At 37.8% G+C, this 24,637-nt stretch overlaps 1 protein-coding gene across 2 annotated transcripts; it reads left to right on the top strand.

Annotated features, from left to right (window-relative positions):
• Positions 1-418: 418 nt before the first annotated feature.
• Positions 419-18,589, top strand: LOC104879661 (uncharacterized). Of its 2 annotated transcripts, none has more exons than XM_019220370.2 (14): positions 419-977; positions 15,030-15,093; positions 15,364-15,939; positions 16,040-16,180; positions 16,287-16,352; positions 16,508-16,778; positions 16,881-17,091; positions 17,179-17,263; positions 17,375-17,452; positions 17,562-17,669; positions 17,760-17,891; positions 17,976-18,079; positions 18,187-18,262; positions 18,371-18,589. In XM_019220370.2, exons 2-14 carry the CDS (start codon positions 15,079-15,081, stop codon positions 18,458-18,460), a joined length of 1,953 nt encoding a protein of 650 aa, XP_019075915.1. In that variant the 5' UTR covers positions 419-977; positions 15,030-15,078; the 3' UTR covers positions 18,461-18,589. The 2 variants fall into 2 exon arrangements, with proteins under 2 accessions (XP_019075915.1, XP_019075913.1); XM_019220368.2 differs by lacking the exon at positions 419-977 and adding an exon at positions 7,537-10,667.
• Positions 18,590-24,637: the final 6,048 nt, after the last annotated feature.

The following is a 24,637-nucleotide window of genomic DNA, read 5'->3' as shown; positions in this document are numbered from 1 at the left end:
AACATCATTACATTTATAAACTTAACTGTTTCATTAACAAAAAATTTATTGTTAGAGAAAGAAAAAAAAAGAAAAAACTTTAAAAAAAAATTCCCTAATTTTGTGAGTTAATTTTAAAAAAAAAAATAATGGTTGCCATATCTAAATTTTTGTTGTAAGAAAAAAAAAATGAAACCTTTTTTTAAAAGCGCCTCACCCATTAAACCCCTTTGAAAAAAATTTAAAATTTTGGGAAAGTAGGAAGAAATCTGTAGACCCTGTTTTGGGAGTCATTCTTGCCGCTGATGCTTGACAAGTGTCACCATCTTGCATGGCCACGTGTCACTCCCGGATGAGTCAATATGGGATCAAAATAGTGGAATTGATGGACCAATCAGAGATTGACACCTGGAGGGGAGCTGCAGAAGAGGTACGTTTCTGTTATGGGGGAGCGTCTCTTGCAGGTGGTGGTGCTTCCAGAGAGAGGGGGCGTCTCCTGCAGGTGGTGTGGTTGCTTTTAGAGGGGGGCTGCAGAAATCTTTAAGAGAGGTAGAGCTTTTGTTTGGTTTTTTTGGGGAGGAAATGAAGGATTCCAGAGAGTTTTCGGTGGGCTTATAATTTTAGTGTGTGATATTTTTAGGGAGGGGGGATCCCATTGAAGAGGGTGAAAAAAATTCTGGAGAGTTTTGGGAGCAGGGGCCGCAAGTCTCCAAGAGAGTGAGAGATATTTTGAAAGAGCTTCAGGGAGAGATATTTTAGAGAGAAGAGAGGTAGTACTTTTCAGGGAGGGAAAGTTGAGGGGGAAAAGGAGAGAGAGAGAGAGGGAACAGAGGAGGTTTTTGAGAGCTACTGGAAGAGACAAGAAAGCAGAGAGAAGGGGCTACAGGAGAGAGCTTGAGAGAGAGGAGGAGAGAGCTTTCACAGAAGAGGCAGGAACAGAGGAGAGAGGTTGCAGCTAGCTGAGAATCAAACGACTTTTGATCGAGAGGATCACTCAGGTTTAGCGATTTTTACACTTTAAGTTCTCCATTATTTCAGTCGTTCCATTTTTCTCCTGGATATTTGGATGCGTATTTTGGCTGTCGAATATGAAAATCGGTTTCTCAACTTCCAGTCGTTTAATCTCTGTTTGTTTTTCTTTCATTTCTCCATATGAGTTGCATTGTGATTATACTGTTTATTTGTGTTAAAATGACTCAAAAACTCCCCACCAGCTCTTAACTCTCATGGTTTTTCATGGAGGAAAGACAGATTTAATCGTGTTACCTATTTCATATACTCTGTTTTCCTTCACTGTGCCTTCTGTCTCTGATATATTTAGCGTGAGTATCATGTTTGGAGTTGGTTGCCTGCATTGGGATATCTTTGGAAGAGCTCAATAGCAAAACCTCTGAGATTCATGTGCCTCATTGTCTATTCTGTGAGTAGAAGTTCATCGATCCAGGGAAGTGCCTTACCCATCATCTTACAGAAGCTCTCCTGGTATCATGCTTAGAAGCCTAACTTAGTATTCGAGATAAGGACCTGATGCAGTGGTTGAGGCCTTATTAAATGGGTTGAGATCATATTTGGAGGTTGCAGTGAATTGCAGTTTCAGGGCGCCACCTCTGTTAACTCTGTCGGTTGCTAGTGGTGGACATGTGGTGATTCCGCAACGGAAGCCAGAGAAAGATTTGCCGCTACCACCGAGGATGTCCAATTCCGGCCACGTCCCGTGCCTCAACTCCGGATGACAAGCGGAATCCTTATTATTACAAGGAATCAACTCCCGGTGATACCTCTGAATCCTACAGCAGGGAGTGCCGGACAGAATGCCGAAAACCTGGCAACACTCTGTCTCATACCCTGTGGAGATTATGGCCATCGCAATTTTCTTCATGCTGGCGACGACCTCCGGCGGGAATGTAGGATACTCATCATCGCCGGTGGACCCAGATTCTAGCAGCGGACATCGATAGTGTTTTTCTTTGGAGTTGAACGACGGATGCTTAGTCTTCAAACTCTTAGAATCAGAAATATGGCTTCTAGAATCTTCTAGAAGCGTCCAGAGCTCATCCTCCAGGAACGACATTGCTCGTTGCATAACACTCCCGGAACGTCCGTATATTGCACCAGCGGAATCCTTCTCCTCACCGTCGGCTTGCCTGATTTCAGTCAAGGGTTCCGTTGCTTTTAGACTGTGGTTTGTTATCAGGCTGTCCTGGTATGATACGTGGTTCACGAGAAATAGAAGATGCCTTGCTAAAACACTGAGGAGTGAAGCGCAATGAGGTGACAAAGGATGGCTTGTTTTCTGTCAGTGAAATGGAATGCATGGGATGTTGTGTAAATGCTCCTATGATCACAGTGGCAGACTATTCAACTGGACCTGAAGGATATATCTACAACTACTATGAAAAGCTCACTCCAAAACGAGTGGTGGAGATTGAAGAGGCTGCTGATCATGGGGCTGCGGTTTTTAAGACAGGCCTTTGCTAAGAAGGTTGGAGCTGTGAAAAGCAAGGGAAAGAAAAGGGAATTGTTGCCACAAGCCATGAGGAAATTTGCTATCATGATATGTTCCACTTTTCTGAACTTGCCAAAGACCCAGGGATTAAATCTGATTGCTATGGAATCTGCCGAGGAGTTAAATAGGCCATTTTATAGTAATCTCATTGATACCTCCAGCTCAACAGGGTACTATAGATTTGCCGAGTGGGATTCGTCATGCAGAAGAAAAAGATTATAAAATTGTTCATAGCTGTTTCTTTGAAGCTTTTGAAGTTTTCAATGCTCTTGAAGAGCCTCGGGCAGTGTTTAGCCTCAAGTACATGTTGCTGTCCAAGATTATGGTGAACCAAACTGATGATGAGGCTCTTCAATTTTCTGAGACCAGTGTCCATATTTAGACTTCCCTTTGTGCGTCTTGATATTGGGTAAGAATCTGACCGACATGCAGCTGTAGTTGATGTCATTACGAAGCTCTCAGAAATTGGTTCCCACTAAGAAGGAGAGTCATCTCAGTTGGCTGCTGTTGGCATTTTCGTCAACACTGTTGATCCTCTGAAGGAACTCCCTTTTGTTATAGCCAATACTGTCCTCTCTATTCTTGCAGTTGACTACCCAGTCGACGAAGCTTCTTGCTATGTCTTAGATGATGGATCTTCTATGCTGACATTTGAAGCTCTGTTTGAAACTTCAGAGTTTGCAAGGAAATGGGTTCTTTTCTGCAAGAAATATGGCTATCTTGCACTTGACAGGATTGACTTCAAATGGCCTGGCATCTGCTCTATTGGTATGCAGAAGACCAATGAAAGTGAAGAGTATAATAGTGATTGAGGACAAATGGGAGAATTGCAGATTCCATAGTAATGGTGGTTGGGTTGAGAACTGTCATTGCTGAAACCAAACTTGAGCAGAAAGTGGATGATCCAAATGGTGTCATGCTAGATGAAAACTGTCAAAGTTCTAATTCCAGAACCACCGTCTCAATACCCACCATACCTATCTTCAACTTCTGTCATCATACCTCCATATCCAACTTCATTCCCCACTTGCTCAATCTACCATCCACGACCCGTTTCTTACACCCTGCATGGCCCATAAACTTCATCTAAAGCCTTCATCGAGGTTTCAAAATTTACCCATACACGTGCATGGGAACCATGCAAACCCGTGGCCATCTTTCAAGGATCACTCCACCTTATGCCACGTACCCTCCACACCCATATTACTATTCTGTAATACCCACGAAACCCATTTTTCCCTACTGCCCAATTTCCACCTTTCCTTTTCTCTCTCCTCCTAGGCATTTCTCCCAGATTGAAGCTACATCCATGGTGGATACTTTAATTCATGAAGAGAGTGTTTACATGGCGGAGCTGGCTGAACCAACTGAGCACTGCAAGGAGATGGTGCAATTCATGGAAAAAGTGGTCGTCAAAACCGAGGGGTTGAGCGTAGTGGAACGCAATATCTTCTTTGTTACCCACAATAATGTGATCGACACGTGCTGAATCTCATGGCGCATCTTTCTCCATTGAACATAAGGAGAAGTAACCATCCATGTGGAAAACGTTGATGAATTTAAGTGGCTTAATTCATCCTATTGCCCAGTTCTGAGGCAGCTCGAGTCTGCTGCTGTGAAAGTATTATATTTCAATCAGAGGTATCCCAGTACTCTGTCATCAGGCTCTTCTAATCTAAAGTATAGGAATCCCAAGTATCTCTCAATGCTTAACCACCTGAGGTTTTATCTCCCTGAGGTTTATCCCAAGTCAGATAAGGTACTGTTTCTTGATGAATGATATTGTTGTACAGAAAGACTTGACTGCATCATGGTCACTGAATCTCCATGGGAAGATGAATGGTGCAGCACAGTGTGGCTAAGAATGCTGATGGAGGTATGCGAACAATGCGAAGTAAAGATCAGGGTCAGCTTAGTGCTTTAGCAAACACCTCTCATAAGATCGTGAATATCTCTGTGAGTGTGAATACATGGAAACCAGCTCATTATCACGGACTAAGGGAGGTTGAGGAAGAGGATGGTCAGAAACCTGTGCGGGGAAATGAAACAGGCACTGGCAAATCTGGTGTGCCGTTAATGAAGGCAAATGGAAACCCTGTTTCGGTTGGCAATGGAAGTGCAAAACCTGCTGTAGATACTCAGGGAGAGTCTCAGAAGATGTAGCTATTTGCTCCTGGTTCATATCCTACTGGTCGCCCTTTAGAGGGTGCTGATTCTCGGACCATCTTTGTTAACAATGTTCATTTTTGCTGCAACCAAGGATAGTCTTTCTCGGCATTTTAATGAGTTTGGGGAAGTGGTAAAAGTGATTAGAGTAACTGATGCTGCTACAAGGCAACCAAAGGGGTCTGACTATGTAGAGTTCATGCGAAAAGAGGCTGCAGGGCATGCTCTTTCTCTTGATGGCACCTCCTTTATGTCACGTATTCTCAAGGTTGTGAAGAGAAACTCTACCCGTCAAGAAGCTGCCCCATGTAATATTCTGGGATTTCTTCTTATCTGATCTTGAAAATGATTTCTCAAATCTCATTCTGTAAAAATCTTTCTCAAATTCTGATTTTTCAGATAATTCCAATTTTCCCCTCTTTCATCCTTAGAATTTTTAGGATCACCCAAGAATCCCATTTTTATATAAAATTTTGCCGCCATTTTTCTTCATGGCAAGCAACTTTCACATTTTCTCTATCCTTACAAGGTTTTGAAATAAGCAAGGATTTAATTTTGTAATTTCAATTAATGGAATTTACGAAATTGATTCATGCAAAAATAAATTGGGCTTTGGTGGGGGCCCAACATCAAATAAAATTTCTTTAAAATAAAAAATGAATTTTGAGTGGAGTGCCATGCGTGCCTTTGATGATTTTGTACTCGATTTAGCGACATGTGAGCTATGTTTATGCTCTTTATTTTGCACTAACCCTCTTTCTTGATAGCGCATAGTGGTTCGCTGCTCAGGTACACACTCATTCCTACTCTGTTTAGTCTATGTGCATTTTCTGACTCCCGTATGTGCATGTTTCGCTCTGAGTATTCATTGATTTTCTCATTGATTGCCATATCAGCTTCATCTCATTAGTAGAGACCCAACTTTAGGGACTTAGAGGGGTGCTACGGTCTTTACTGTACCTTCCCGATAAGTAACCTGACCCCCGAACCCGATCCGGTTTTTCACAGACCGCCTTTTCCAAAATAAGGAGTCACACTTAGGGTTTTTCTTTCTTATTTTATTTACCCTTTAAAAATAAAACAAAAATAAGTGGCGACTCCAAGTCATTTTTCTTAATCAATAAAAATCAATTTTCAAATAATAAAATCGAGCTCGCCATCGAGTGGGAAACGCATTGAACCGAAATGCGGGGTCCACAAAATCATATTTAGATATTTCCATCAAATTGATCTTTTAGGGTGTAATTAGTTTATTATACATATAAGTTTGTTATTATGTTGAAATAGAAAATGGAATGAAATAAAATATTATTTAAGTAAAGATATTTTCAATACCCAATAGTATGGGTTCAAACAAGTGGTATGACAAATGAAATGTTAGATCAAAGGTAAAATTTCAGGAAATGTGCATCAAGAAAGTTGTCATTTTGTTGATGAGACCATCGTTGTAAATAATGACTTAATTTAATCGCAAAATTCACAAGAAAAATTTTTGAGAATTGGTGTAGTTTGATGCGTGGCTTGTTTATATCTTAAGATTTATTTGATATAATGAATAATGACTTCAACAAAATGATTGATTTGAAAGAATTTAAGATACAATCAAAGGAGTGGAAAAATTCTCAAAAGAAATATCATGAAACACTTTATTTAATATTCCAAGTAATAAATGAATTCATATGTAAGAAAAATTTAAAAGCAGAAATGCTAAAAGAAGCATTAGTTACTATAAAAATTATATAAAAGTAATGATTATGTCAAGTGAATGAAGTTTGCATATATTAAGAGGTGAATTCAAATCTTTCTCCATGAATGAATCTAAATCTATATCATATTATTTTGATTGAGTACAAATCCTTATAAACCAAATGTGGGTTAATGGTGAGAAGCTTGGTAATTAAAGAATAGTAAATAAAGTTATGTGATCTTTAAATGCAAACTTTGAATATGTTATTATAGAAATTTAAAAAGGAAAAATGTATTCACTCTCATAGTTGAAGAGTGATTAGTTCGATGTGCTTGCATAAACGACACATGCATAGAGAATCAACTCTTCTAATTAAGAGTAAACTTTGCAATGTAAAGCATTTATAGGAAGTTGTGGCGGTAGAGGTCATGATCATGGCTGAGGTAAAGGATGACACAACAATTTTAGCAATATAGATGGAGACAATGATAAAAATTATTCTAGATAAAGGGGCAACAATCTTGATTGAATCTAAAGACAATTCACATACATATGTAGTGTCTTAGATGTAAGAAGTGTGAACATTGTAAGTTTGAGTGTTGAATAAAATTGCAGAATGAACAAGTAGAGTAGACAAATACCATTAAGGTAGAGCATAATTTGGTATTAGTCTGTAATACAACAATATTAAACATAATTTGGTATTAGTCTATAATGCAACAATATTAAACGCATTACACAAAAATGTTTGGTACCTTGATACAAAATGTAATAACCACATGTGTAATAAGAAATAATTATTTTCACAATTCGATGAATCAGTTAAAGGATGCTAATTTTTACTTGGGCAAAGATAATAATAAAATACATTCTAAATATGGTACTAATGTTACTATAGTATATGTATGTAACATCCTTCCTTGATTTTATGGATGTTTATGTATTTTGAAAATTTAAAAAGATTTACCTTGATTTTTAGAGATATTTACATTTATGTATTTTGATAATTTAAAAAGATTTATCTTGATTTTAGAGATATTCATGTATTTTTTTTATAATATATATATATATATATATATATATATATATATATATATATATAAAAGTGAGATATTTTTGGTCCTTTAACCACTCACTATCTTGCTCACTATCTTTATCTTGTCAAGCTTTCTTCGTGTTATCAAAAACTAAAAATTGAACTTTAGAAAAAAAAAAAAAAAGTCCTTGACTAATTTTGATTCGAAGAAAAGTTATATAAAAAAAATAAAAAATGATGTTTTAGTATTTGCTTTGTTATGCAATTTAAAGGTGTGGATTGATTCATTCAAGAATTTGGTTGACATATTTGAGGTAAGGATTAATAGTGTAATGAGCTATTTTATAACTCTATATCTATTTTCATATGTTTATTAAAGTATCAAAATATTTAAATTCTATAAAATGAGTCAAGTAATATTTTTTTTAAAAATATGTTCTAATTTATTCCTCGATTTATAAAATAAATTGGGAATATCATATAATTTGTTATTGTTATGAAAGTGAATTTTACCTTTTTAATTCATTAAAATGATTTGGAAACTTTGGTAATTAGTGACCCTGATCAATAAGGGATAAGTTGTTGACCTTCGTTACCCTTGTAGTGGTAGTGGTACAGTGCAATCCTAGCCAATAAGAGTGTTATTGACCTGTATATCATTGATTGGAAACCATTTTGTCCACTAGTAAGATGAACATTTTGAGGCTAGCCACCTAGTACAAGTTTCAATATTTAGGCATAATGTTAGTGAACTAGAGTAAAAGTTTTGTTTGTGAAATATTTTTGAATATGAATTGATTATGCAAAGTGTATAATTTGGTTGTATCTTTAAATTAAAAGTGTTGAATTTTTTTGAAAAAGTGAATTAAATTATTGAATTTAAGGAGTTTCTTAATTGATTTCTATAAAGATGTGATATCTGTCATGATTTAATTTTGTATTATGTTTGATCCTCGTTATTGAATTTTCCTTTCTAAGTTGTCAAATTCACCATTCTTTACTATTCCCTTTTTCCGGTACATGTGACATAATTGAGGAGAGATTAGGACAAGAATGATGTTTCTATTAGAAACTACTTTAGAATTGAATTTTTTTTTAGGATTATTTACATAAGACTAAATCTAATATTAAATTTTAGAATTTTAGAATTTTTTTAGGAAATCTTTGAATTATTTAAATATTTTTATTTTAGTTTTGGTTTTGGTTTGATTTGTGAAATGACCATGATGCTCTCGGTCTTCAGGTTAGGGTGTCACAATGTATTTTTTGTTTGGAATCTTATTTGGATTTTGTTAAACATAGGACAATTAATAGAAAAAAGGTATATCATTAATTGTTAAGATAAAACCCTTAAAAACATAATATGATGTAATAAATTCAAAGTTTATTACTTATTTAATAAAGTTCAAGCAACACTTTAATCTATCCTTATTGCATGTAGTGTACTTGATTAGCATTCTAGCATGAATCTCTTGCACTGTACATGAATTTGGTGCATTAAGAGTTGTACGAAAAATCCAAGTCATGGATACCTTGCAAGTTGATAATTTGTTCATAGTCGATTTATAGGTTTAGGCAATCCATTTAAGGTTGTAATGTCACGAACTCCTAATTGGAGGGATGACTGGTCTTGCCATCGGGATGAGGTTTCATAGTAAGTACATTAATGTGTACAGTTATACATTGACAAGACGTACAATGGGTCATGATATAAGGTTATTAAGTAGTAATGACTTCACTAAACTGTTATGTTGTATTATCTCTCAACCTTGAGGGAATAGTGAGTTTGTGCCAAAGTTAACAATGACTTTGACTTATAAATGAGATCCTAAGATGATCATAGATTCTATATGGATTGGTTTACTATTAATGGAAGTTGGTATATTCTCAATAGAGGTATCATAATATCTTATGAGATTAAGATAATGTATCATCTTGAATGATTTTAAGGATGTGTGTTCAAGTAAACTATAACCATAATAATTCCTTAAGTGAAATTTAACATATGTTCTTTGTAAGTTAGGATATGTCAACTAATCATACTATAGGATCTGAAACTCGAGAATGGTAGAAGTAATCTTGAGAGGTTGATAACTTTCACCTTTTAAAATTATGGATACCAACTTATAGGAAGACTACATATAACAAATAACAGATCATGAGTTCAAATATTTAGTATTTTGTTATTATTTACATAGGGTATTGAAGTGCAATTGATTTTCTATGGTGGAATGTTGAATCAACTTCATAATTGGATTTCTAAGGAGCCCAATACTATTATATGGGTCTTAATGATCCTCACTCGAGTTCATATACTTTAATGACATAGTTTGTGAGAGTTGGGTTGACTCATGATTGACTTTTGTGCATAAGGGTGTTTTGGTAATTTCATAGGGTTGCACATGGATTAGTGAATAATATTTTTAGATTGAAATAATTGATTAATTATATAATCTTGTTAGATTAATTAATCAATTAATACCCTTTTTGGGTTAAATTAAGTAATTCAAGCTCATGATGACTCAAGTCGCTTAAATCCACTAGAAGCCCTACAAATACCCTTTCCTATAAATACTCTTTTAGGAGTTTCAGTATTTTAATTTTTTTTGGGGAGAATTGTGTTTTGGGCCCAGTTGGGCCCAAAAATTAACAAATGGTCCATCTATGTAACAAAATTAAGCCCAACACCCAGTCAAAGTCTCAAAATTGATAAGAAGGCTATACAATTTATAATATGCCGAAAATGCCCTTTGGTTGGCTAATGGGAAAAAAAAAAACAAAATCCACGTTGGATAGGCGTTTTCACATTCCTGAGTGTTTGCCTCGTTCCCGCCCAAAGAATGCCCTAATCCTCTCTTCATCTGGAGTTTGCCGACCATTCGATTAAAAACAAAATCGACGTTGGATTTCCATTTCGTTTTCCCCAAAATTGAGAGGTGTTTTCACATTCCTGAGTGTTCCCTCGTTTCCGCCCAAAGAATGCCCTAATCCTATCTTCATCTGGAGTTTCCCGGCCATCCGATTTTAGGTGTAGACGGTGGAGTTTTTCATCTCTGTCAATCCATTGGTGTCGACGATCACCACCGGATTTGGGTTCCGTGGCGAAGTAGTTGAGAGTTGAGGTTAGTAGGTTCAACAATTTCAGTTTATGCTTCATTTCGGCTATCCCGACCATTTCATTTAAGCCCAAATACATTGCCCAAATTTATCTGGCGATTTTAGTGTGCCATTAATCCCCATCGTGGGTGTCGTCCCGTGCTGAGCATTGAGGAGGGAGCTTCTCTGACCATCAGGTAAAGTAGTATTTTTTTTTTTAAGCTTAAAGCTTAAACCCCGTAACTGGCTCTAAGACATGGCGTGGGTTATGGTGTTTTTAAGACATGGCTCACAGTTTGAAATAGTGAGGATCCGTATGGGCTAATTGCATATGCATGTCGTGGTATGAAAAAAGTTTTTGTTTAGATAATTATGTTTGTGTTCGATTTACATGATTGATAGCCTTGACATGGAAAAATCACTTCTTTTTATTAAACTGTGATGTCACCATGATTCACTTGTTTCTCCATCAATATGAGAACCCTCGATTGCCATTCATGATAATTGTGATGTTGAAGATGACATAAAAATATATTTTGATTTTCCATGCATTTTACTTGGTTCACTTATGTTTGTTTGGTTTAGCATTGCATATTGAATTGAAAAGTTAGTTTTATAGGTGCAATTTTATTCTAATATATGATAAGTAAATGCAAATAGATTTTCTTGTTGCAAACATATTTTTTGTGCATTATATTTACTTCCTCGTGCGGCAGTCTAGTTGAGTTCGCTAGTTCGCCTGTTACCTATTTTCGAAAAAAACCCAAGTTCTTTGAACCCTCTAGTATGAGATATTGTGGGATACCTAGTATGTGTAGATAGATTATCATTTCGAACTTCATGAAATCTGTAGCTAACATGAATATAAATGCGAAATAAAGAAACAGATCAGTTCAAAGGCAGTTTAATGAGTCTTAATTCTATTTTTGAAATCCAATATTAAGGGAGTCAATACATAAGAAACCAATTAAGGGATTTCTCGTTGAAATCCATAATGGTTTCCAACAATCATTGTAGTGGCCAAATACCTGTTTCCATGTTTACTATTCACAATTGCTAAATATCAAATGCATGCAACTCAATATTATTTTCAGCATACAATTGAACCAAATTGAAATTAAGTTAAATTTGAAGTTGTCTATTGAGTATGAGCCAAAACACTAATGACATTGGCATGATCTGTCCATTTATAAGTCTGAAAAGTAATTGTGATGTTCCTATTGGGATCTAGAGGGTCATAGCAATCTGCAAAAAACAGAGGAAGAGTCGACCAACCAGTGAAAAATAGAATAAGTGAAGTAACATTTGGAAAAGTATATGCATAAATGATGCGTGATAATCTGGACATGGCGACCAGTAATAGTGTGAACTTCAAAGCAAAAGGCCAAATGAGAGAAAATATGAAGGCCATTTTCTATAATATGCATAATTGTTTGATCTATAATATGATATTTGTGCTATGTTTGTATAGGTTAATGGACGCAACTAATAGGATATATTGTTACATTTTCGTGGGTGGCAAACTTGTCTAAAAAAATGATGGGCAATGGGAATACTTGGGTGGAAGAAGCAAAGGTATTCACATATATAAAGGAATGGCATTTGAAGATTTCACCGAAAAAATCATAGAGAAATTTGACATTTCCCTTGACGTGATGAAGATGCACCACACGTTGAAGTTCAATCCCAGAGTCATCCAAGATTTAGAAGATGAGGATGATTTGGATAACGTGGTTTCCCATAGTGATGACTTTGCAAATGTATACCTAGTAGACTTACCCTCTGTGGAAGCCATTGAAGCAAATATCCCGAATTCACAGTTAGCATTTCGGTAATGGACTTTAACATCAATGTTTATTTAAAAAATTGTGAATATCAATTTTACGCATCACGTAGTCTAATTATGTTAATATATGTCAATGCAGAGATCCACCTATCACGTTCTCGTCCTCTAATGCATCATGCGATCCAATTCCTAACACTATGATGCTATCAAGAGGTTTTGCGTCGTGTTCTGCAGATACTGAGTACATCCCTTTGGAATCGAATCGTTTTCGTGAGGCAATATTAGGGTCGGGACATACATTTAAAAATGTCGAGGAGTTTCGCAATGCAATTTACCAGATGTCATTAGGTGGAAGGTTTGAATACAAGTACAAGAAAAATTCCCCTACGCATATGTCTGTCAAGTGTTCGGTTGATGGTTGTCCTTGGAAGATAACAGCTCATGCTGTCGAGGGAAATGTCATCTTGCGAGTTCATACTTACCAAGTGAATCATAATCATATAGCTCAGGATGAGTGTTCATCTAAGGTGAAGGTTTCTTCAAAGAGAGGTGCGGTTGTTGTTGAAGATGTGTTTAGAACCACTCCAGACTATCTTCCTCGTCAAATCTGTAAGGATTTTGAACGTGATCATGGGGTTCAATTGACATATAACCAAGCATGGCACCTTAAAGAGAAGGCAAAAGAGCGCATATATGGAGTACCACGCGACTCTTACACGTTTCTCCCTTGGTTATGCCATAGGCTAAGAGAAATAAACCCGGGCACAATTGCGGAGTACACTTCCCAAGAAGGTCACTTCATGCAATTGTTCATTGCCCATGCATTTTCAATTCAAGGGTTCATCATGGGGTGTCGACCTGTATTGGCTATTGATTCGTGCCACCTAAGCGGTCCATATAAGGGACCTCTTTTGTCTGCCATTGCATATGATGCAGATGATGGAATGTTCCCTCTAGCCCTTGGTGTGGTAAGTTCAGAAAATTATGAGGACTGGTATTGGTTTTTGGATAAATTAAAGGGGGTATTAGATGGTAAAGAAGTTGTTATTATATCAGATAGACATCAAGGAATCTTGCGTAGTGTTTCCGAGTTGTTTGGGACAGGAAATCATGCGTATTGTTATCGACATGTGAAGGAAAACTTTTCTAGCTTCTTCAATAAGCAAACCATTCGAGGAAAGAAAGGAAAAGAAGATGCTTTGCTACTTTTGGACAGCATTGTGTATGCTAGGTTGGAAATAGACTACAATGAGGCATTTGAAAAACTTGTGCGCTTCAATGAGAACCTAGCAAAATGGGTTGCGAAAAACAATCCCGAACATTGGGCAATGTCAAAGTTTCTTAAAAAGCGCTGGGATAAAATGACAACTAACATTGCAGAGGCGTTCAATGCGTGGTTAAGAGAAGAGCATCACCAAACAATTTATACTTTATTGTTAATGCACATGGATAAACTTGTAGCCATGTTGGACAGCCATATGCGTGATACACAAAAGTGGAAGAGCGTGGTTGGACCGAAAACTGAAGAGAAGTTAATGTCAAATATCATGAGGTCTGGTCCGATTAGTGTGCTACCCTATTTGGGAGGGACGTTTAAGGTGTTTACTGGAGAGGTTTATTTGGTTGTCGATATGAATCAACGTACGTGTACTTGCATGACATGGCAAATGTCCGGTTTGCCATGTGCACACGTATGTGCTGTCATCCGCACACTGAGACACGACGTGTATGACTATATTGACCCATGTTTTCATGTCTCCATGCAAAATTTGATTTACTGGGGTCAATTTCAACCATTACCAACACACAATATGCCGAAACTTTGTGACGATCGAGGATATGTTATAGATTGCGCGGGCAACTCCTTTCCTGTTTGCCAACCCCCTCATGTGAGACGCCCTCCAGGAAGACCCCGACGATTGTGCATTGAATCACAGTTTTGTCATAAGAGAGCAATTCATTGCTCTCGATGCAATGGAATAGGTCACAACCGGTCTAAATGTAATAATCCATTACCGTGACATTTGCATTTTATTTGGTTGTACAATTTCCTTATTTTGTATCATTCCATACATTCTGTTGTATGGTATATGGTATGAGGTTGTTGATTCTCGTTTTTATGTATTGCCCTATTTATAGGCACGATGCACTATTTTGGAAATTTTCTTATTTAGAGTTGCTTTCAATAACCAACTTAATTGAAAGTGCACTTTGAATGTGGTTTCTTTTTAGTTGTTATTTAATTCCATCTCTGTCTCTACATTATCGAGCATTTATTATTTGGAGCCTCATTAAGGATGACAATTTCTGTTACATTATTTTACGTATTGGGGTGACAACTTTTTTTTTTCAATAAAGCGAGACTTCCCCTATATTTATTTCCCAGTTGTGAATTAGTCCTCTTATCGCATTATCTTCTGCTTGCACCTATTTTAATGTGCCATCAATTTCTAAGATGTCATAAAAATTGTCTTTCAATTTGTCCTTAATTAGATATACTTGTTACACACGTTGTCCATATGGTTATTATCTAGTAATTTATCTGGTTGCTGGTTGGATAATCGATCATACACGTGTTTGCTTCCAAACTCTAAGCGTTTTCGTAAAATGTCATCTTGTTATGTATTTCATTTATTTTTCCCTTACAACTATGATTATGGAACACCATTACCAAATTATTCAAACAGATTAATTGTCCAAATAGTCAATTGACCTTTCCCTTTATTATTAGTTTCTCCAGGTCATCATTAACTGCTATAACATGCATTTCCAGGTGCCCGTTCTTCCAAGGTTGAATCTTACAACAATCATTTCATTCTTCTATGGCCACTACGGAGGTGATGCATTCTTTCTTGTTTTTAAATATTGATAAGTTATTTCGGATACTTCATATTTTTTCCAACTTACGACCTATAGTTGTTTTTTATGTTAAAGTTTGAATAACATAAACATCCAATCGTAAATTATGATTCCACATGAATATGTTTGTTTGTTCATTCAATTTTATTGCTTTATTCACAACGCTTACGTATTCCTATTGATGTTAATTTTTTCATATATAAAATTCATGTGTAAACTACTACTGACCTCCAACCATTTCAATGCAGTCCACCAGATTATACACACGTTGTTCATCTTCAAGGTTTCTAAAACTATGCAACAGGCTCCCACCTGAGAAATTGGACGTGGTTCGAGACCTTCAATTTGGAGGTCTTCTTCACTTAAATTGCAAGGAGATCCGGCATAATATCTGTACATGGCTGATTGCCCATTTTAATGTTGGCTACAAACGCATTGAGATTACATCCCACAGAAGGTATGATCTGACAGCTGCTGATGTCGGCCTTGTCTTTGGCCTCCCGACGACCAGCCGGATTCTACATATTGCTACTACCCCGTCTGATCATCCATTCGGTACCCTCAACACATGTGAGGAGAGACTCCTCAACTTACCTATTGGGGAGGAGTTCCGTAGATGCTTCATTTACTACGCTTGTGCGATGCTATTAGCCCCCACCTCAAGGATTGATGGATGTCGAAACTTGTGGCATACCATCCATGAAGATGGTTTTAGAAATGATGTTAATTGGGGCCAATTTGTTGTTGACCAGCTTGTGGAGGGTATAAGACGATTTAAGCAAGGGAACAGCGTCTGGGTTCATGGTTGCATTATTTTCCTCCAGGTATTGGCCTGCTTTAACATTCATTAATTGGTAACTTTGAATTTGTTAACATCAGTACCAACAAGTAAGAATTATACATATGTTTATTTCCATTGTGCAGCTCCATTACGTAATGAAATTCAAAATTCCTTCCGTTCATGTTCCGATGACAGCGCCCCTACTCTCAGCATGGTCAGATGAGTTGATAAAGGAGCGCTTATCTGCTGAGATAAGTGAGTTTGGGAGTTTTGGACATGGCGAGGTAGTCATTTATTCGGCATGAAGTTTGTTATATATTGATTTACATGCAATTTGAATACCTCCAATGTTTCTATGTTCTTAACATGCGTGATGTTCTCATAATGCAGGCGTTTGATGAATCGTCACCGCCCCGTACACATGTCGAGGATGACAGTGGACCGACAAGTAGTAATGTATGCTAAAACTACTTGTTACTTTCCGCATTGAGTCCATCTGAATCACATAACAATTTGGTTATCATTGCTATATTGTTAATAACTTCTAACCAATTTTCTTTTAACTAGTTTGAAATTAAATTTGTCTATGCCAATTCGTTCTCATGTGACAGGAAATCTTGGATAAGTACTACGCAGCTGAACGCCAAATAAATTCTTATCAAAAGGGCATTCAGCACCAGCTTGGCATCATGCGTGGTCTGATCCAAAGATTAGATGCTCGAAGAAAAAGAAATGTACCTTCACCTACTGCTGGTCACTCGGGCTATGCAGCGGATGACTTTCCCGATGCCGAGCATGATTCACCCGCTGCCCGATATGACATGCCAATCCATTGCACCGAAGAAGTACCAGACACTCCTATTCGCCATCTACCTATTATTGGTAACATTTTGGGGCACATTCATTACTGCATTAGTGGGTAGAAAATATGTCAAATTGTACTGGGGTTCAGTTAACTAATCTGTTGATACTCCAAACAAACAGCTGATGACGAAGTAGTCGTCCTTGACCCCTTACCTTTGCGTTCTATGACTGTGGCCCGATCCCATAGCATTGGGAGGCAACGGAGAGTGCGTCGGATGGCTCCCAATGTATTGTCACCATTCATAGCGCAGGCACAAACCCGACATTCTGCCATCAAGATGGACCTAAAAGCGGCAACTGCAACTGTATTTGATGGGGACTTGGAGCCCAGGCATGTTATATCATATACTACTCCAATTTCAAGTGTTTCCACATGCAACAAATGGTATTACCCTAACATATATGGTTTTGTTGGCAGCGAGGAGCTTGTTTCCATGCACGACACAAGTTTAACCAGAGGCAACCTCGCGTCTTTCCAAGGAGATTGTTGGATTGGCAATGATGTTAATATTTCAATTTTTCCACTAGTTTGCATTATTTTAAATTTTAATGTGATGTAACATCTCATTAGTCAATCTGAATATCGATTACATTTTAATCATTTCTTCTTTTAGGTCGTGGATGCATTTTGCCGAATGTTGCAATTCGATGATGAATCAAGGACAAAACTATTTCTCTCCCCCTACATAGCTGTAATGAATGCTTTTAATGGCCACTACATCTGAATTTCCCTTGTTATGATAACATGTCCACACATTTGCACATGTTTCCATGCATTAAGTACTTTCATCTGATATACAGGACATGGTGATTCGTTCCAATGCAAAACATTTGACGCAAGATGCAATTGTTGCGCGTTTTGATCCATATATGTATGCCTTTGATGGTTCGTATCAGAATGTTACTCAGGTCAGAGTTGCATTCCAATGTTTTATGTGGCATCATCTGATCTCCTTGACCCATTATATTTTCTAATCCATTGTATGTGGCATCATGCAGGTCTACTCACCGGTCCTTTTCAAAAACCATTGGACACTTTATGTCTATGACTTGCATAATAAGCGAATCCAGCTCCTGGATTCTCGGCCTGGAAGAAAAAGGAGTTGTATGAGTGGAATACAACAAAAATTGGTAAGGTTCCTTCTACTCCCCTAATATTAGTTGCATTGTACAGCATACTGTAAGTTTGAATGTCAATTACTTTGCTTCTTTAAGGCCAAGGTTGTTCTATTGCTTGTTGCCGACAAGAAAGAAATGGTTGCTGTAGACTTGAACATGTACAGTTTTGTCATGCCAGACGTACCGTGCCAACCAAATGAGTTAGTGTTTACCACAATTAAGTTTAATTTGATTTCATAGCATTTTCCAAATTTTATACTCCCCATGTCACGCATATTAAGTTCTTACACATTACTCTTTGTGTTAGCAATGACTGCGGCGTTTTTATTATGAAATTCATGGACAACTGGTCCAATGGGGGACTCTCCAAATCGATCGATGTGGTATGTACATATAGGCTTTCACTATGCCATCATTTATATAAAAATTGCATAGCATCGGCAACTTATTTAACCTTTCCTTATATGTCTTTTAAACATGAATGAGTGCAGGCCAAGATGAAGAAGTATAGATTGAAGCTACTGGGCAGATTATTGCTTTCATCACATAATGCGCATCGGCATCGATTCATGGCAGTTTGAGATACACTTTTCAATTGGATGTGACGAGGATTTTTAAATATGATTGTACATTATACACGAAAAAGTATATACACCTGACAATGTATTGCGAATATTATGGCTTATATATTTAATGAAGGTTCTGATGAAGTCACTTTTTCCCTCGCTCTCTCAAAACATCTAATAAAAGGCACCGCCATTACAAACTATAAAAAACCTATGCATCAACACGCGTACATAGCGTTTACAATTTATTCAGTGTGAAGGTGTTTGTATGGCGACCCCACAAACCGTCCCATGACCTTGCTTTAACCATTTAATTGCATTCCCCTTCCAACAAAACATTCCAATATTTGACAAATAAAAAACAAATTATCCATCTATCTTACATAAGTATTTTCACTTTGATAACTTGCATTTGGATGAGAGACTGTCTGAGGGCTACTACGTCAGCAAGAAAAATTTCATACAAAAAATTAAAAAAAAAAAAGAAGAAAACAGTTGCCGCGCCCGGATATCGACCGGTTTCCGACCGGCCAACCAAATCCGATCGACCGGTTAGTAAACCCGCGACAGGTATTCGACCGGTTCACGTCCGGTCAATGGTGTACACACAACTGGGAAGCCACCATCCTCGACCGGTCACATACAGCCACTGGGAGAGAGAGAATGTCAAAAATACTTCCGATCGGTATTCGACCGGGTATCGACCGGTTAACCACCGGTAACAACCAGCCACTGGGAGAGAGAGAGTGTCGAAAATGCACTCGACCGTACCTCGACCGATGATCGACCGACAATCGACCGGCCGACCTGATTCCGCAACCGGTCACACACAGCTACTGGGAGAGAGAGAAAATGACAAGCGCTATTGCGACCGGGGATCAACCGACTGAAGTGGTCCGGTCGACCTGTCGGTTCACCTGGCGCGCATTTCTTCGACCGGTCGAACTACTTTTGACATTGTTTTTGCTATGAAAAAATAGATGTTTTGTATGTAATTAATGATAAAACATATAATAGCTAGAGAAAAAAGGTTAGCGTTATGTTGTATTTTATGATTTAAGCAAAATGTGATGCTAAGAAATAGAGGATTTGTGTTGTTTTTAAAAAATGGTCATTAATGTTAATAAAAAGTATCCAATATAAAGAAATTGATTAAAATTTAAATATTAAGTTAGTCCAATATCCTAAAATGGTTATTTACAATTTAGTTTGTAACATCTTAATTATTTTTTAAAATTTAGGAGTGGTAAATGTTATTTTTTAAGAATAAAAACAAAATATCCATTAAATCAGTATTATTATATTCAATAATAAGATTTAAAATAGAAAATAAACATTAAGCCAACCCCAAAAGAATAAAAAAAATAAAACAAATTTCCGAAATTTTTTTATTTTATCTTAGTTTAATTTACAAAATGTAATTATCTTCTACTATTCCAACAATTTAAGAAAACTTTATATCTCAATATGAAATTTCCTTAAATTATTTAATTATTTATTTATAAATTTAAATTATCACTTATATATATATATGTTTGCACTCATAGGTATTCAATTGAAATCAATTAGAAATGAAAATTCAATTTCATATAATTGTTATAGAGTATCGGAATTCCAAGAGTCAAAGCAACTCTCACACTTTCCAAGCCAAAGCGACTGTTCGGCTTCTTACTTACAGAGGGGTCAACCGCGAGTGGAGCGATCGAGCGATTCGTGGGGTTGTATTTTGAAATACCCCCCGCGCGGCATTTTGACAATCTCAGGCTTCAAGGGTTTTGGGTATTCAGCTTGGTGGGAAACCTACTTTGAACGGCATTGCAGCTATTTCATGGCTTCGGAGTGGGTTTTGAAGGGTGTGGAATGATATTTAGGAGGTCGGCCGTGTGTATTGGAAGGGGTCCTTGATCAGCTCGCGTCAAAGGCGGTTTCTCACCTGTCCCCGCGCGCCAATCTCCTTTGCTTCGGTTTGTTATCACTTTGATCTGCTCGTTTATTTCTCTACCACCGTCGTTCCATTCAGTTTGACTCTCTCATGCCGCCTAGGAGAGATACGGTTGCCTCTAGGGCACAGGGCAAGCGCCCTGCTGAGCCATCTCAACCCGGTGAGGCGGAGGCTCGCCGAAAGGCAAGGTTTGACATCGGTCTTTTCACTTCAATGGAGGAATATCAAAGGTACAAGCAGAAGTTTTCCCACAGGAAGGTTGTTCCAGGGAGAAATATTAATTTCTCCCAACTACAACATTTCGACTTTGAGGGACTATTCGCACGTATGGGGTGGCTGCCATTAGTGACTATTTCCGAGCCGATATTTCCGACATTAGTGAGGGCATTCTATTCACGAGTGACATATGGACACGGGGGGCCGATTGTTTTGACCGTTAGAGGTGTGCAGATCAAGCTTGACCCGGAGAGCATATGCCGCATTTTAGACATCGCTCCAGTCGGACTCAGGGTATATGAGTCTAAGGCTTGGCCCACTGTGGCGGGTTTCGAGCCTAGAGAGGCGATACAGAAGATGTGCGGCCTTGCTGATGTGCGGGGGATGGGCAAACCATCAGCACATAGCCTGACAGTCAGATCTCGCATCCTTCACCACATGATCCTGTACATTCTCTTGCCACGAGGCGGCCACCGAGATGAGGTATCATATCTGGAGGCATTTCTCATTGATTCGATTATGACGGGGAGACGGATTGATGTTGGATATGTGATGATGATGCACATGCTTGCATGCTGCGAGAGCTCCACACGTGTTCTCCCCTATGGCCGTTTTCTGACACGAGTATTCAAGGATGCGGGGGTTGATTTGAGCAAGGAGCAGGACTTTGAGGCCCCAAGTAGTTATGACACATATGATGAGCAATCATTGGCCCGTATGAAGTTTGAGAAGGGCCCCGATGGATCATGGATTAGGAAAGTGGAGCGACCAGTACCACAGCCTGCCGTTGAGGAGGAGGCGGAGATTGGGGAGATGGAGGGTGGGGTTGCCCCTCAGAGAGATTATGAGCATACACAGACTGAGTTTGATATACATGCACAGCAGTCCGAGGGCTGCCAGTTGGGGCCGACTGTATCAGGGGGGATGACGTTTGAGGCAATGCACACAGCGGGAACATCTTCGCAGCCATCATTCACTGATCCACCTCATGCGCATACATCACCTCATAAAGCTCCATACGGCCCTAGTCAGGCTTGGATGGATTTAGGTGCTCAGATCAGCTCACTGGGCGCTCGGATTGAGGAGCTAGCAATTGTCAAGGATATGCGATTCCACTCTATGGAGGATTGCATGGATCATTATCAGACAGGCTTCACCGAGCAATTCCAGTGTATGCAGCAGAGATTTCAGAGTATTGAGGATCGCATGGATCAGCAGCAGGCTACCTTTGCGCATATCCTCCAGAGGCTTGATCTCCAGGACAGTCAGCATGAGGACATGATGGCTTACATCCGATCGGTGTTTCCACCACCACCTCCTAAGTCGTGATAGCAGCGAGAGCTATTTAGGATTAGAATACGTAGATGCAAATCATTGCCATCTTTGTTTATGTTGTCTATGTTTACTCTATATTTCACTTGACTATATATATATGTCTATGTTTATGTCTATATATGTCTATGTTTCCTCTATATTTCAGCTGACTATATATATATATGATTTCTTTTGTCTTATGTGAATTATACGTTTACTTTTGATTAGTATTATATGACTTTTGATTAACGCGTGATAAATGGATTATCGTGTGATGGAACTCATTCTAATAAATACTGGAAAATTATAGGTGAAGCTTTGTGTTGTCAGGAAGTTGGTCTAATGGGATTTTAAAAAAATAAATAGAAACAGACTACTCATTGTATAGAAAACTAATGTAATAGTACCAAAAAATAGGCTGAACTATAACAATTATCCTTCAAAGAGGGATATGACGAAATAAACAGTACAACACAAAGGAATGAAAAAAACACAACAGAAACTAACAAATCAATGCAACTCAAGATGAGAAAAAAGTCCTAAAAAAGGGCATTAAATGAATTCTCCAGAGAAGTGGGTGATCGGTGTTTGGTTGCAAAATCAATGAATTCATTTATGGGTTCAATGAAGGCATACTCAAGAGAAGTTGTTTTTATTATTATTAATATTATTATTATTTTTAATGATTATCATTTTAAGGGGCCCAAGTGCAATTTTTTTAACTATTTGTTTCCAAAATCAAAACATTAAGTATGTCAAAAAATTATGTGGGTGCTAAAAATTTTTGTATGATATAGTACAACCTCTATCTTCCAACTGATCCATCTGATCGGCTGTTACAGGCGAGGGTGTGTGCGACCGGGCGTCCAAATAGTTACCGGTCGACCGGTTACACTTTCCCGGTCGATTACCAGTCGAGTACCGGTCGATGTGGCCCACTCATTATCTCTCACGTAGTTCCTTGCATCTTGGAGAGTCAACATTGTATGACTGTGGTTTTGCATTAAATGGGGTTAAATTATGAACTAGAAATCATGCATATTGAAATGACATCGCTTTTTAAGTTTTCAATTTGATTTGCCTTCGATCCATGTCCGAAGGGCCTGACACAGGGCCGGTGAAGGGGATAATAGAAGGCACCATTTGAAAGTTATCACTGCCCTCACATAAAGGCTAGGGGTTACTTCAATTATGCAACCATATATGGAAGGGGTCCTTCCAATTATATCCAGTTATATAATGCATTCGGATAAAATTTCAAGATTCTAAATACAGTAACTAATAGATCAACATGTCCATTATGTCAAGACTTAAGTAATGGTAATAATTCAAAAAACATTATGAAATATGTATATCAATTGATATGTTGTTGTTGTTTATATTTAATTGAAAACTCCTAACACAACTATGATCGTAACATGTTAATTCAGTTTTGTTCCTTGTAGTCTCCACATTCGCTTTCCTCAGCTGTAGCAACCATCACCTCATAAAAGTTTTCGGTCGTGCGAACCAAAAATTCAATCTGAGAGCGAACAAAACAAAAAGCGTAAAGTCAGTCTCGCATCCTCCAAGGTGCCTTGAAACAGTAGGAATTAATCACTCATAATAAATTAATATGACATCATGTCACAACTTGGATGTTTTCTTCCCATTTTTTATGCACACATACAACACTTACATAAATCAAGGCATTTAGAAGATACTATGTCACTCGAAATTAGTTTGTCATGGTAGGCAACATTATGTGACATCGAAAGTAAGGAGGATGAATATAAGAAGGAGGGAGGTTTGAAAGAATATTGAAAAAAGAAATGAGCAAATAATTTTTCGAAAATCGTTTGAAATCCTTCAAGTTAGGTAGCCTTGTACACCCTTGTACAGTTAGCACATTGGCCTTGTACACTTAGTGTAAATGCCTTGTACAGTTGGAGAAATCCATAATAGGGACGACCAAACAAGTGCATATGGGTGGGAAAACAATGCTTCCACTCTCATGGATAAAGGAAAAGGATGAAAAAGTTAAGCCTCATTTTGCTTCATATGCATCATTAGTAGGGGAACTAATAGAATGAATTAACATGGTAGCCATCACATAAAATGCGTGCAATGAGGCACCATTCAAACAATATGTGTGAGGAATGTCCCTGAAAATTGGAAAAAGTAAATGAGTAAGTTCTTCAAAATCACTTGAAAACCCTTAAGTTAGGTAACCTTGTACACCCTTGTACAGTTAGCACATTGGCCTTGTACACTTAGTGTAAATGCCTTGTACAGTTGGAGAAATCCATAATAGGGACAACCAAACAAGTGCATATGGGTGGGAAAACAATGCTTCCACTCTCATGGATAACGGAAAAGGATCAAAAAGTTAAGCCTCGTTTTGCTTCATATGCATCATTAGTAGGGGAGCAAATAGAATGAATTAACATGGTAGCCATCACATAAAATGCGTGCAATGAGGCACCATTCAAGTAATATGTGTGAGGAATGTCCCCGACGATTGGAAAAAGTAAATGAGTAAGTTCTTCAAAATCACTTGAAAACCCTTAAGATACACGCCCTTGTACACCCTTGTATAGTTAGCACATTGGTCGTGTACACTTAGTGTAAATGCCTTGTACAGTTGGAGAAATCCGACATAGCTACAGCTGAATGAGTGTAAATGGGTGGGATAGCCACTCGTCGATGTCATGGGTCAGTGAAAAGGGGGAAAATGAAAC

The sequence above is a fragment of the Vitis vinifera genome, chromosome 6 (genome assembly GCF_030704535.1).
Source record: "Vitis vinifera cultivar Pinot Noir 40024 chromosome 6, ASM3070453v1".
NCBI lineage: Eukaryota > Viridiplantae > Streptophyta > Magnoliopsida > Vitales > Vitaceae > Vitis > Vitis vinifera.
The sequence above is the reverse complement of the archived record's forward strand: the minus strand, read 5'-3'. Positions and strand labels throughout refer to the sequence as shown.

What these genes read in the sequence shown, in the direction of transcription:
- LOC104879661 (XM_019220370.2), top strand. An exon ending in GATGGGGACTTGGAGCCCAG is followed by an intron (nt 17,092 to 17,178) that starts GCATGTTATATC and finishes TTTTGTTGGCAG; the next exon opens with CGAGGAGCTTGTTTCCATGC. An exon ending in GTGGAATACAACAAAAATTG is followed by an intron (nt 17,892 to 17,975) that starts GTAAGGTTCCTT and finishes TGCTTCTTTAAG; the next exon opens with GCCAAGGTTGTTCTATTGCT.